Genomic DNA, 13,874 nt, shown 5'->3' with positions numbered 1-13,874 from the left:
ATTTGCAAAATTTAGTCCTACTCTCAAACTTAAGAATAAAAGCTTTTTATCAACTTTCTTAAGTCTAAGAATCACTCCTACTCTCCATGATATTTAAGAAACCTTCAGAGGTGTCTTAAGTTAAAAGTTAAAGTTAAAGTACCAATGATTGTCACACACACACTAGGTGTGGTGAAATTTGTCCTCTGCATTTGACCCATCCCCTTGATCACCCACTGGGAGGTGAGGGGAGCAGTGGGCAGCAGCGGTGCCGCGCCCGGGAATAATTTTTGGTGATTTAACCCCCAAGTCCAACCCTTGATGCTGAGTGCCAAGCAGGGAGGTAATGGGTCCCATTTTTATAGTCTTTGGTATGACCCGGCCGGGGTTTGAACTCACAACCTGCCGATCTCAGGGCGGACACTCTAACCACTAGGCCACTGAGTAGGTTGAGGTTAAGTGGTTAGGAGTTGCCAGCAGGGGATGGCACTGTGGCGAGAGAGACGTGCGCGAACGTTCAGGGAGCGGAAGGATGTCGTGGATTTGTTTGATGACGAGCAGCTGATCAAACGGTATCGTTTAGACAGAGCGGGTATTATTTTTGTCACAGATTTAATCATTTTCGATTCCTTGTTGATTTCTGCATGTGGCTGCAGTGGGCTAGTATATATAGAGCCACCCACACCAGTTTCAAATTAGTTGCCTAATTAATGAATTGGAAAGAAAATGTTATGACAGTAGCGTATGTGTGTGGCCGTGAGGTGAGTGACGTCAGTGAGTGTGTGGGTGAGAGAAGAGAGGGAGCGGTAGCGTGAGTGCCGGCGGGGACTAGTTTGTTTTGTATTATTTTGTAGTTTATTGTCAAAATATATACTCCCATTGTCCACTTAAATATTTCTAAGATATTTCTTTATTCTTAGACAAGGGATTCCCTTCCGTGATTGTTCATTTCTATGGACACAGAAATGACGTCACCTAAAATTCCGTTTACGGCACATAGTAATGTCGTATTTCAGCTCTGAGTGTGACACTTAAGATTCAGTCCTACACTTCGCTGAAAGTGTGAGTAAGACGCTTGATAACTAATTTTTAAGTGCAGCTTTCAGCGAATAATTTATTTACTCTTAAGTCAACTCTTAGCAGACTTCTTAGGAGTAATTCTAAGAAGCTTGATAAATACGGCCCCAGATCACATCCAAGTCGGACTCAGCAACACACACCTTCATTTATGTACACTTAAAATAGGAATACAACAACCGATTGCATATCATATATAAACAAAATTACATTTTCAAAATAAGCCTTTGAGGACTTCCCATCTTTTTTTATGTTTTTTGGCATCATTATCGTTTTCAACCATAAAATTTTCTAAAGTTAAAAAATACTGAATAAATGTTTTAAAGAAAGAAATACTAAGTGAATATCTGTTTTTGGCCTTAAAATAAACCTTTTACAGAGTACTATAATTAAATTGACTAAATCATGACTGTCAATGAATTCTCCTAAAATAACAGAAACCACATCAAGCTTCATAAACAAACCAATCTTTAAACACACTTTTTCAACTTCCACCCAAAACGAAGACACAATATGACAATACCAAAACAAATGCAGGGTGGATTCAGGCTCCTGACAACAAAATCGGCAATCATCTGACTCTGTCATATTCCATAGTTTTAACATTTTTCCCGTGGGTAGGAAGTTATAAATAATTTTAATTTGAAAATAACGATTTTGCACATCGATAGTAGTTTTGTAGATTAATTTGAATATTGCATCCCACGGCAACGGGCAGTCAAAAAAGTCCTCCCATTTTCCATATGTGTTATATGGGGCAGCCCTCAAAGATTTCTTTATTAAATAAAATGTAATATATTTATATATTTTTCTATTTATTTTAGTTCCTTTTTGCCAACTCGAATTTCTTATTAAGGGTTTACAAACTAATAATTTAGTAGTTCCATAATTAATTATTTGTTTCCATCTTTTCCCAATGACTCCAGTTAGTTGATTAAGTGAAAAGCTTGAACAAGCATCACCATACATAGTTCTAAATTCATCATATTTCATAATTTTACCATTCTCATTGATAATGTCATTGACAAAAATGATTCCTCTTTCAAACATATTTTTCCAAAAGGCTTAGTGCTTTAAACAGGACCAGGAAGTAGCGTTAAAAAGTTGATATATTGTTACCAGTTACAGTTGACATGCACGTTTTAAACGCCGCTCAGATACAAATTTGATTGGCCAAAATATGCGGGGAAGTTGTCAGCATTAGAAAAAGATGCAAAAATTGTATTTGCGTCATTATCCAGCAATCCTAATCAAACGAAATGTTCATTTTTGAGAATTTAGGTACTAAGATGATTATGTATTATTGTACAAATGTATACACGTGTGAATGAAGAAGTGCTTTTTGATGTTTTGCAGCAAGAGCAGCAGCTGGAGTTTGGTGCTATTTACACCGCCACCATTACTGAAATAAGGTAAACACATGCGCTTAAAAACATGTAATGCGTGTTTTAAATGGTAACTGAGTTTTTTTTTTTTTATTTACTATGTTGCAGGGACATTGGAGTCATGGTGAAGTTCTACCCCAACATGAGCGCTGTGCTCCTCCACAACTCCCAGCTGGACCACAAACGGGTACGTGGTGCGCCCTCTGCACAATGTTTTCCAGTCCAGTCACAAACTTAACGTTTTGTTTTTTACACTTAGATCCAACACCCAAGTGCTCTGGGTTTAGACGTGGGGCAACAGATTCAGGTTTGTTTATCCGGGGTGGCATTGTTTATGCACATTCTAGTTCCTCACACTGGGACTCTTTCCGACAGGTCAAGTATTTTGGACGGGACCCCACTGACGGCAGGATGAGACTGTCTCGTAAAGTCCTCCAGTCTCCTGTGGCCACGATGCTCAAAACACTGAGCGACAAGCAGAGCATCTCCATGGGGTCCAGCTCAAACAACACAAAAGCAGACTCATTAGCTGATCTCAAGTGAATGACAGAGGGCAACCAGCGCCATGTTTTCCCCTGGTGGCTGTGGATTTGAACTACAGCTCTATACACAATATGGGGAAAATAGATATGCTCTTTTTTGTGGCGTTTGACCTGCAAGGAAAATCATGGACAAAACAACAGTACATAATGTGTAAAATAGCATTTTTTTAAATTTTGTTGTGTGCAATATGTGTGAGTCATGTAAATAAACATTTTAAATTGCACTATACTGTGAATATATCCTAATTATTGTCTTTCGGTTTCAAAATAACATTTCATGCCATTTTGTAGACATAATTAAAACACATCAAATGCATTTCCAAAGATAATCGGTTTAATTAAAAATGGAATTGTGTGCATCTCTGTTATAGAATATAATGTCCCTTATTGTCACTATGGCTATGCATAATAAGATTAAAGCAGCTCTTTTTTCAGCACAAACATGTTTAAGATTATTTACCGCTGGATAAATCCTAAAAATACGGGAATATATAATAAGTTTAAAAATAGTGCAAAATAGATAAAATTATATTAAAGGTTTTATATACAGTGTGATCTCAATATAATGACACCACTTAATGCTACAGTACAACCACAATAGTGCGTATATTGCTCAAATATAATATCTAATGACATTGTTCAATTCATTTTGACAAAAGGATTCATTTAATAGGGAGGTAGAACCCCTGTGGTGTTAGGATAGACTTTACTTTATTTAAGGGGGGCGGCGTGGCGAAGTTGGGAGAGTGGCCGTGCCAGCAATCTGAGGGTTACTGGTTCAATCCCCACCTTCTACCATCCTAGTCACGTCCGTTGTGTCCTTGAGCAAGACACTTCACCCTTGCTCCTGATGGGCCTGGTTAGCGCCGTGCATGGCAGCTCCCGCCATCTGTGTGAATGTGGAAATAGTGTCAAAGCGCTTTTGAGTTCCTTAAAAAGGTAGAAAAGCGCTATACAAGTACAACCCGTTTACCATTTACTTATCCCACAATGGGCAAATTACATTAAAAGTATATGATAAACAATACAATTACACTTAAGGGGTATCTTAATAAATGAAAATATTGTGCAGTTTTTGGTTTTTTTACAATTTTCAAAATTTTACGAGTTACTGAATTTAGGTTATTTTATTAGCTTACTGTAATAATATATCAAAATTAACAATAAATTCATTCTTAAATTATTTCACTCTATATGTAGTAAATCTATAATAAATTCACTTTGCTTGTTGAACTACTGAAATAAATAGAAATATATGTTTGTATTTATTAAGATGCTCCTGTAAGCCATATGTCAGTCTTAAATAAATACACTTTACCGTGAGAAGTCCTAACTAATATTACTTTTTGCTTAGTTTATTTCAAACATGTATGTGTATATTTGATCAACTTAATACTTGCGACAGTCAAATATAGGCCTTTACAAAAATAACAATGCTTAGATCAGTGGTTCTTAACCTGGGTTCGATCGAACCCTAGAGGTTCGGTGAGTCGGCCTCAGGGGTTCGGCGGAGGTTAAAACACACCCGACTCATCGTGTAAATAAAAACTTCTCCATATCGGCGTATTACAGATACGGCAACAGCAGAAGTCAGACTGATTTGCAGGTGTGTAATTTGTTGTGAATTCATGCACTGTGTTGGTTTTGTTGTTTGAACAAGGTGATGTTCATGCACGGTTCATTTTGTGCACCAGTAAAAAAACATGGTAACACTTTAGTATGAGGAACATATTCACCATTAATTAGTTGCTTATTTACATGCAAATTAGTAACATATTGGCTCTTAACTAGTCATTATTAAGTACTTATTAATGCCTTATTCAGCATGGCCTTACTATAACCCTAACCCTCTAACCCTGGCCCTAACCCTGTAACCCAGAGGTGTCCAAACATTTTTCAGCGAGGGCCACATAGACAATAATTGAAGGATGCGAGGGCCACTTTTATACATTTTCTATATGAAAAATATTTAAACCAAAACAATGTAGGTGAACATATGCTAACAGCTGAAAAAAACTTCTACATCTTAGCTTTGTGTTATAGATAACAAAGCAATAAAATAATCAATTATTATTTTAATAATGATTATTTTTGTATTTATGTTAACTGTGCTCGAAAGTAAGCCTGTATTTACTAATATTATACCGTCAACTGAAACACTTTTGAGAGCTTTAGTACACTCAAAAACATATGTCTCACAAGAAATTTGTACACTTTTTCATCATGACCAGGACACACGGAAATCATCAAAGACCTTATACAGCAAGTGTCAGAATAGTTGTATCTAAGTTATCACAAAACTTTGTGTTGCCATGAGTTCCCGGCAAGCAGACAAAAGCTGTCTTTGGTCCTACCAAGAAGGCTTGTAAAACTCCACTGTATAGGATGGGAAGCAACTTGAAGGTGTTCTGTTTCTTTGATGTATTGTAATCAACAGAAATATATTGTCTTGACCCGAGAACTACAAAGCGGAGAGGAAGCAGGACCAGACTCCCTTCCAGGCGACCATTTCTTTTACTGTTGTAATCAAAGGCGATGGCTGTTTACGACCCCCCTCCCTTAGAAGCAGCTGTTGCCATGTAATCAGGGAAAGTCCAAATAAAAGAGGAGGCGTACAATCTTTCGTCAGAGTGTGTTGGGAGACTGTGCAAAGAGTACAGCCCAGACGTTTCTCCTCAATTGAGCCAAATTTAATTCTGTCTCTGTTTAATTCCTTGCTTCTTGTCTTGTTTAATAGATGTCATCAGTGTTTGAACCTGACAGTAAGACACTCTGGTTGTCTGCCATTTTGGTTTTCAGGCCCCATTTTTGGGGGATTTGGTCCCGTTTAATTTTTCAGAGTTTTTTGTTCTAATTTGAGACCTGTTTAGTTTGCCTATAGAATGTGTCGCGGGCCAATAAAAACCGAGCTGCGGGCCGCACTTTGGACACCCCTGCTCTAACCCTAACCAAATAACTCTAAATTAAGTCTTTGTTACTTAGAATATGTTCCCCTAGTGTCCAAAAAACTCAAAATTGAGTCTTTGTTACTTAGAATATGTTCCCCATACTAAAGTGTTACCAAAAACATATAACTTTGTCTTGAATTTGAAAAAAAAAAGAAGGGTTCGGTGAATGCGCATATGAAACTGGTGGGGTTCGGTACCTCCAACAAGGTTAAGAACCACTGCACTCGGATGAGATGTTTCGTGTGTTTTTGACAGGTTTATGAGAATTAACATTTCGTTTGTTATTAACACAAGTTTGTAGTTGTTTATTTCATTTTTTTTATTTTTTTACTTTTATTTATAAATTTCAACATTTACAAACAGACAAGAAACAATCAAAATAAGTACAAAAATAGTACAAAACAGTACAAAAAGAGTACAAAGCAGCGCCAGGGGGTTATAAATTCAAAGTAACTAAAATGGAATGCAATATATATATATATATATATATATATATATATATATATATATATATATATATATATATATATATATATATATATATATATATATATATATATATATATATATATATATGTATATATATATATATATATATATATATATATATATATATATATATATATGTATATATATATATATATATATATATTGCATTCCATTTTATATATGTATATATATATATGTATATATATGTATATATGTATATATGTATATATATATATATATATATATATATATATATATATATATATATATATATATATATATATATATATATATATATATATATATAAAATAAACAAAGTGCAAAGCCATAGGCTCACTCAATTTCAGTAAATAACTTGAATTTGGAACACAGCATCATCGTTTTCACAGCTTTTTGGTTGTTAGAGGTAGAGAGTGTTTTAATGTAGAGTTCTAAATCTTTTTTAAAGGCACAAAAGACAGGTCGGGTATTGAGAAACATACATTTATGAATATAAAACTTAGCCAATAGTATAATGAGGTTGCAAAGGTAAAATTCCTTTTCAAATTTTTAAAACCAAATATCACATCTTTAAAACAAAGCACAAATTTGTCATGAATATTTTCCAGGATGAAGCGTTGTTTATTTCATGATTTCCCTCTTCGGTTGCGTTTGATTGACGTCGAGCCAAAGAAGACAAGATCGGGTTACAAGATGGCGCCCGGTGGACGTTAGCGAGGAGGCCGCCGTAGTTGTTGTGTTTCTGCCATTTTTTTTTTTTATTACTCCGAACGAGGGCTGCCCTCTGGCTTGTTCCGCCGCCGGGCATGTTAAGGAAGCAGTAGACGTTTCTGGGACACTTTTTTTTCTTCTTCCAACTGTAGTTTGACGCTGCATGTTCCATAACATGCGGCTACCAACAAAGTTGTCAGGCTAAAAAGCAAGACGGCTAAAAGGCGCAGTAGCTCGTTAGCAGCAAAGCTAGCCTGCTAGCTCCCCGACTCTCGTCAACAATGTCGGACACTCGGCGGCGAGTGAAGGTTTATACGCTAAACGAAGACCGACAGTGGGACGACCGGGGCACCGGGCACGTTTCGTCCACCTTCGTGGAGCGCCTAAAGGGAATATCTTTGTTGGTTCGGGCGGAATCGGACGGTAAGTTCCCACGTTAGCACAATGCTAGGTGGGCTAACGTTAGCATCGTGCGCTGCTGTATTATTGTTTGCTTTAGCCGTGAGTTAAGCTTGTAAGGTAATAATGGAGTTGGAGCTACGTTTTATCCTTAAACGTGTATTTTATAAGTAGAATTGGATACAGTAGTTTGGACTATTTGTGCTAGCAGGCTAATTAGGTTAATCGTTAGCATGGGGGCCCTTAAAGTCTGCTACTATTTGTAGTTTACACTTCCCCTTAAACCGCTATCTTCCTGCACTGATATTTAGTTTATTTATAAAGAACACACTCTTACGGTGACTAGGTCCCTTAAACTTTCTTTATCCTAAATATAAGTTCGGTTCTCACATTGTCTGTCTTTGATTGCTTGATTGAGACTTTTATTAGTAGGTTGCACAGTGAAGTACATATTCCGTACAATTGACCACTAAATGGTAACACCCGAATAAGATTTTCAACTCGTTTATGTCGGGGTCCACTTAAATTGATGCATGATAGAGATATATATATACTATCAGATATATACTATCATCATAATACAGTCATCACACAAAATAATCATCAGGGTATATACATTGGATTATTTACAATTCTGGGTTTGGTTGTTATCACTCCAGTCATCAACAATTGAGAACAGAGAAATGGACATTGAAACAGTGTAGGTCTGACTTGGTAGGATATTTACAGCAAGTAGTGGACATAGAGAGAGAGAGAGATCAGAAAGCACAAGAAAAAGTATCTACATTTGATTATTTACATTTGATTATTAACAATCCGGGGAGGATGTTAGTTTAGGGTTGAAGTTGCCCGGAGGTGTACTTTTATTGCGGTTTTAAAGGAGGATAGAGATGCCCTTTCTTTTACACCTGTTGGGAGCGCATTCCACATTGATGTGGCATAGAAAGAGAATGAGTTAAGACCTTTGTTAGATCGGAATCTGGGTTTAATGTGTTTAGTGGAGCTCCCCCTGGTGTTGTGGTTATGGCGGTCATTTACGTTAAGGAAGTAGTTTGACATGTACTTCGGTATCAGGGAGGTGCAGCGGATTTTATAGACTAGGTTCAGTGCAAGTTGTTTTACTCTGTCCTCCACCCTGAGCCAGCCCACTTTGAAAAAGTGGGTAGGAGTGAGGTGTGATCTGGGTTGGAGGTCTAGAAGTAATCTGACTAGCTTGTTCTGGGATGTTTGGAGTCTAGATTTGGGGGTTTTGGAGGTGCTGGGGTACCAGGAGGTGCATGCGTAATCGAAAAAGGGTTGAACGAGAGTTCCCGCTAGAATCCTCATGGTGCTTTTGTTGACCAGAGAGGAGATTCTATAGAGAAATCTCGTTCGTTGGTTGACATTTTTGATTACCTTGGTTGCCATTTTATCACAGGAAAGATTAGCCTCTAGAATGGAACCTAGGTAGGTGACCTCATCTTTCCTGGTGATAACAATGTCACCCACTTTTATAGTGAAGTCATTGACTTTCTTAAGGTTGATGTGGGACCCAAACAGGATGAATTCCGTTTTACCCAAGTGTATGGATAGCCTGTTGTCAGCGAGCCAGGTGCGAGTTCTACAGACTTCAGCACTGAGGATTTTCTCCACCTGAGATTTGTCCTTGTCTGATACCAGCAGGGCAGAGTCGTCCGCAAACAAGAACAATTCACAGTCGCATGCTGTCCTCATCATTTACAAAATAGATGAACATTAACAGCACAAAAAGTCCTCAACGTTTTGTTTTCATTCCCCCAGTCTAACTGCTAAACTTTCCCGTTGATTTTGTTTCAGGATCACTTTTGTTGGAGTCCAAGATTAGCCCAAATACTGCATATCAGAAACAGCAAGTAAGTGCAGCCACAATAGGACATTTCAACCTGTTCAAACTGTGTTTTAGTTCACGATATTTACCATTCAAATGATGCTTTTAAGCCACAGGTGTCAAACTTAAAGGCCGGTGGGCCAGATCTGGCCCACAACATAATATACATCAATAAACTACCTTACCTTTTCTTACTAAGTGTATTTGTTCTTTCCATTTTGACATAAAAAAAATATGTGCACTCACTGCTACTACTGCATGACATTTTCAACATTAATATCCAAAATTGCAACTTATATTATCATACTTTCCAAAGAGTTTTCAAAATGAATTAAAAACTTACTTAAAGGGGTTGTTTGCATCATTTACACATACCGTATTTTTCGGACTATAAGTCACAGTTTTTTCATAGTTTGGCCGGGGGTGCAACTTATACTCAGGAGCGACTTATGTGTGAAATTATTAACACGTTACCGTAAAATATCAAATAATATTATTTAGCTCAGTCACGTAAGAGACTAGACGTATAAGATTTAATTGGATTTAGCGATTAGGAGTGACAGATTGTTTGGTAAACGTATAGCATGTTCTATATGTTATAGTTATTTGAATGACTCTTACCATAATATGTTACGTTAACATACCAGGCACGTTCTCAGTTGGTTATTTATGCGTCATATAACATACACTTATTCAGCCTGTTGTTCACTATTCTTTATTTATTTTAAATTGCCTTTCAAATGTCTATTCTTGGTGTTGGGTTTTATCAAATAAATTTCCCCAAAAAATGCGACTTGTACTCCAGTGCGACTTATATGTTTTTTTCCTTCTTTATTATGCATTTTCGGCCGGTGTGACTTATACTCCGAAAAATACGGTATGCCACGATGGCGTTAACTTGCCAATGTATTTCACGTGTTGCCCTCTTACGTCTTCCAGGTAGGGCTGGGCGATATGGCCTTTTTTTAATATCTCGATATTTTTAGGCCATGTCACGATACACGGTATATATCTCGATATTTTGCCTTAGCCTTGAATGAACACTTGATGCATATAATCACAGCAGTATGATTATTCTATGTGTCTACATTAAAACATTCTTGTTCATACTGCATTAATATACTGTATGCTCATTTTAAACTTTCATGCAGAGAGGGAAATCACAACTAAGTCAATTTACCAAAGATGTATTTATTAAACAGTTATTAAGCAGTGGCACAAACATTCATGTCATTTCAAAACAAAGTGCAAGATTGTCAGAGAAATTTTAAAACAAGCTGTGAGTGCACTTTTGTGAATGATGTCACTAAGATGACATATCAAAACAACACTAAATTAAAGTGCACTTTTTGTACAGAATGCCACTACAATAGTTTAGAACAAATAAACTGCACTTTTGTGCATGATGTCACACAATATATTTCAATAACTGTCAAATAAAAATGAGCTACATAATAGTAAATCGAATAGTGTATGTCCTTCACTATGTGGTGGGTTTCTGCGGACGTTATCTCCTTCTGTTGTTGACTATTTTTTTAATACGGTGTTGATGTGGAAATGGTTGCCTCGGCATTTTGTTGGTGTGGCACCGAACGGAGATGTTGACATGCGGAGTAAGCACTCTTCATTCTCTAGCAGGTGACTTTTCAAATGAAGCTACATATTAGCAGTAATGCTACTTTTTGTAGCAACGCTTTTGCCCCACACTTGACAAATTACGGTTGTCTGTTCGACATATTCCCACTTGAAGCCAAACCACCGGCAGACGATGGACCCCGTGCTGTTTTTCTTAGGAATTAATTATTCCTTCATTTGTTACCAGATTCGCACCTTCTTTCTCTCGTATTACCACTCGCACCACAGCTAACGTTACCCATGCCGTTACCTCTCTGCTCCGCGAGGGCGTATACGTATGTGACGTATGTAAGAAGGTGCGGTTGTTTTATGTCTCTGTGAGAAGGAGAGACAACAAAGAGTGAGAAGAGCCTGAAGTGTAATGCCCGCAGCTAAAAGCAACTGCGTGAGAACGTATACTCGAATATCACAATATAGTCATTTTCTATATCGCACAGAGACAAACCCGCGATATATCGAGTATATCGATATATCGCCCAGCCCTACTTCCAGGACGTAAAGACTCAACTACATAGGTATGTAACACCTGCGCTTTGGTTGTTGTTAGATGATATCGATCTGGATAGCTTATGTTAGAATATACATTCAATAACAGCTATCGTAATAATTTTTCGTTGCTTCTCTCGGACTGTTTTGGTATGTGTGCACGCGCAGAGACGCAAATGATTTATCCATGGCCCCAGGGATGATATTTGATTAGTATTAGAACCGGCCCGCAGGCCACAGCCGCCTGCTGCTGTTTTGCAAGCACCAATACTCCCATCAGTGTTGGCTCTAGAAATTTTCAAAATGGGGTCCCAGGGACCCCCATCAAGTCATAAAAATGGGGTCACATAGTACATTTTTGGGGTCCCACTTTTTTGTAACTGTTTTGAAAACAAATGATAAATGTATGCATTAACCTGTTATATCTCACATTCTATATTGTGTTTTGGATTATTATAGTTATCATAGACGTTAATTCATTTAAAAAAATAATACGAAAGAAAACACATTTTTATGCATATATAAATTTATTCAGTTATAAACATTCATTCACTTTCTTCTTTCCTTCATGGAGCTAAACTTTACCGCTGCCGGTATTTTTTTCTATATTTTTATTGTAATATTTTCAGAATGTGTTTGCTCTATTTTTGGCCAAAGAAAACAATCTGAAGTTGTCTTTATTTTTTAGTTTTAATGCCATGATTTTTATAGTCCGGCCCGCGTGTGCACAGATTTTCCTCCGTGTGGCCCCTGAGCTAAAATGAGTTTGATGCCCCTGGCGTACATGTTAACGAGATTGAGTGAGTGACACCAATCTTTTTATTCAAGCAAGTTAAAATGTAAATGTAATCTGAAAAATATACAGTTGAAAAAAAAAAAGTGTACTGTCAATGTAAAACCTCTAATGGTAACATAAGCTAGCCAGTGGGGTTCTTTTTATATTTATGCTTTGAAAAATGTAACTGAGCAAGTGGCCACAGCACTTTTTAAATATTCGCTTGACTTATGATTTCAAAGCAAGTCATCCATCAATTTTTACACTGTAAAAATGACAATAGATTTTACGGTATAATTTACAGTGGTTTTTAGAGCAAATTATTGAAAACAACTCTTCTAAGCTATTGTTTACTGTAAAATCTACTAATGTTTTTACGCTGTGTTGCTCTAAAGCGTCATGTAGTCTGCGTAGCCTCCCGCAAGACCTACGTTTACCTCCCAATAATCCTAGGTTCGCATTGCTGGCGACGCAGAACGCAGAGCTGTGATTGGTCAGTTTTCGCCAAGGAGGATCCTTGAACACAGGCGAGCAGACTTAGTGCTTGAAATGCACGAGTGTTCGTAGGAAATAAAACATTTGCCAGAAAACTGGTATTGTGTATTTAATATCTCGGTGCGCTCTAAAAAATTATTACCGAATGTGTCGTTTTTCATCTTATTGTGTTGTTGTTGCGTCCAGAAGATGTCACCAAAGTACACATGCACACGTCTTTTTCTCTCACAATCAACACTTCTACGTGACGTGACGCAAGAGTATATTCCAGCCTTGAATGGAAAAATGACACCACATTTTTTGTGGTAAACTGGCAGATCTGTTGCCAAAATAAAAAAAAACCTTTGTTACTGTTCTTCTGTTTACAGATATATGTTGTAAAAACCATCTTAGATTTTACAGTACAATTCTGGTGACTGAGTTTTTTTACTGTAAAATCTACAGATTGTTTTTTACAGTTTAAGTAAAAAATATACAGTACAGGCCAAACGTTTGGACACACCTTCTCATTTCAATGAGTATTCTTTATTTTCATGACTATTTACATTGTAGATTGTCACTGAAGGCATCAAAACTATGACACCTGTGAAGTGAAAACCCTTTCAGGTGACTACCTTTTGAAGCTCATCGAGAGAATGCCAAGAGTGTGCAAAACAGTAATTTAGAGCAACGGGTGGCTATTTTGAAGAAATTAGAATATAAAACATGTTTTCAGTTATTTCACTTTTTTTTTGTTAAGTACATAACTCCACAAGTGTTCATTCATAGTTTTGATGCCTTCAGTGACAATCTACAATGTAAATAGTCATGGAAATAAAGATAACCCATTGAATGAGAAGGTGTGTCCAAACTTTTGGCCTGTACTGTATATAATAATCAAATGCATAGGCAAATAAATATATTATTTACTGTTACCTCTAAGGGCAGCCACAACTGTGATGCTGACCTCAATGAAAATGAGTTTGAAAAGCGCGCTTTAAGCAGTCAATTGAGTTCTAACGTACAACTGCTTATAACTGTCAAATGAACCTCACTCGTTCCCATTTGCATTCCTGGTTTGTGAATTTGCATCATGTCTATTGATGTTTGAGTGTTTAAGTTGGTAA

General features: G+C 37.0%; 2 protein-coding genes across 3 annotated transcripts in view; both read left to right on the top strand.

Annotated features, from left to right (window-relative positions):
• Positions 1-3,230, top strand: part of LOC133657594 (polyribonucleotide nucleotidyltransferase 1, mitochondrial) — a 39,786-nt gene extending 36,556 nt beyond the window's left edge. Inside the window, exons 25-28 of the mRNA XM_062059086.1 lie at positions 2,413-2,468; positions 2,550-2,628; positions 2,701-2,748; positions 2,817-3,230. Of these exons, the coding sequence (XP_061915070.1) occupies positions 2,413-2,468; positions 2,550-2,628; positions 2,701-2,748; positions 2,817-2,984 (351 nt within the window). The 3' untranslated portion in view covers positions 2,985-3,230. The remainder of the gene's footprint in view (positions 1-2,412; positions 2,469-2,549; positions 2,629-2,700; positions 2,749-2,816) is intronic.
• A 3,855-nt stretch (positions 3,231-7,085) lies between these two features.
• The window catches only part of ppp4r3b (protein phosphatase 4, regulatory subunit 3B), a 28,432-nt gene continuing 21,643 nt past the window's right edge, over positions 7,086-13,874 (top strand). For both annotated transcript variants that reach the window (XM_062059085.1, XM_062059084.1), the window contains exons 1-2: positions 7,086-7,555; positions 9,347-9,402. In XM_062059085.1, the coding sequence (XP_061915069.1) occupies positions 7,414-7,555; positions 9,347-9,402 (198 nt within the window). In that variant the 5' untranslated portion in view covers positions 7,086-7,413. The remainder of the gene's footprint in view (positions 7,556-9,346; positions 9,403-13,874) is intronic.

The sequence above is a fragment of the Entelurus aequoreus genome, linkage group LG09 (assembly GCF_033978785.1).
Source record: "Entelurus aequoreus isolate RoL-2023_Sb linkage group LG09, RoL_Eaeq_v1.1, whole genome shotgun sequence".
NCBI classification, from domain to species: Eukaryota; Metazoa; Chordata; class Actinopteri; order Syngnathiformes; family Syngnathidae; genus Entelurus; species Entelurus aequoreus.
Note: the sequence above shows the minus strand (reverse complement) of the source record. Positions and strands in the feature narration are given on the sequence as shown.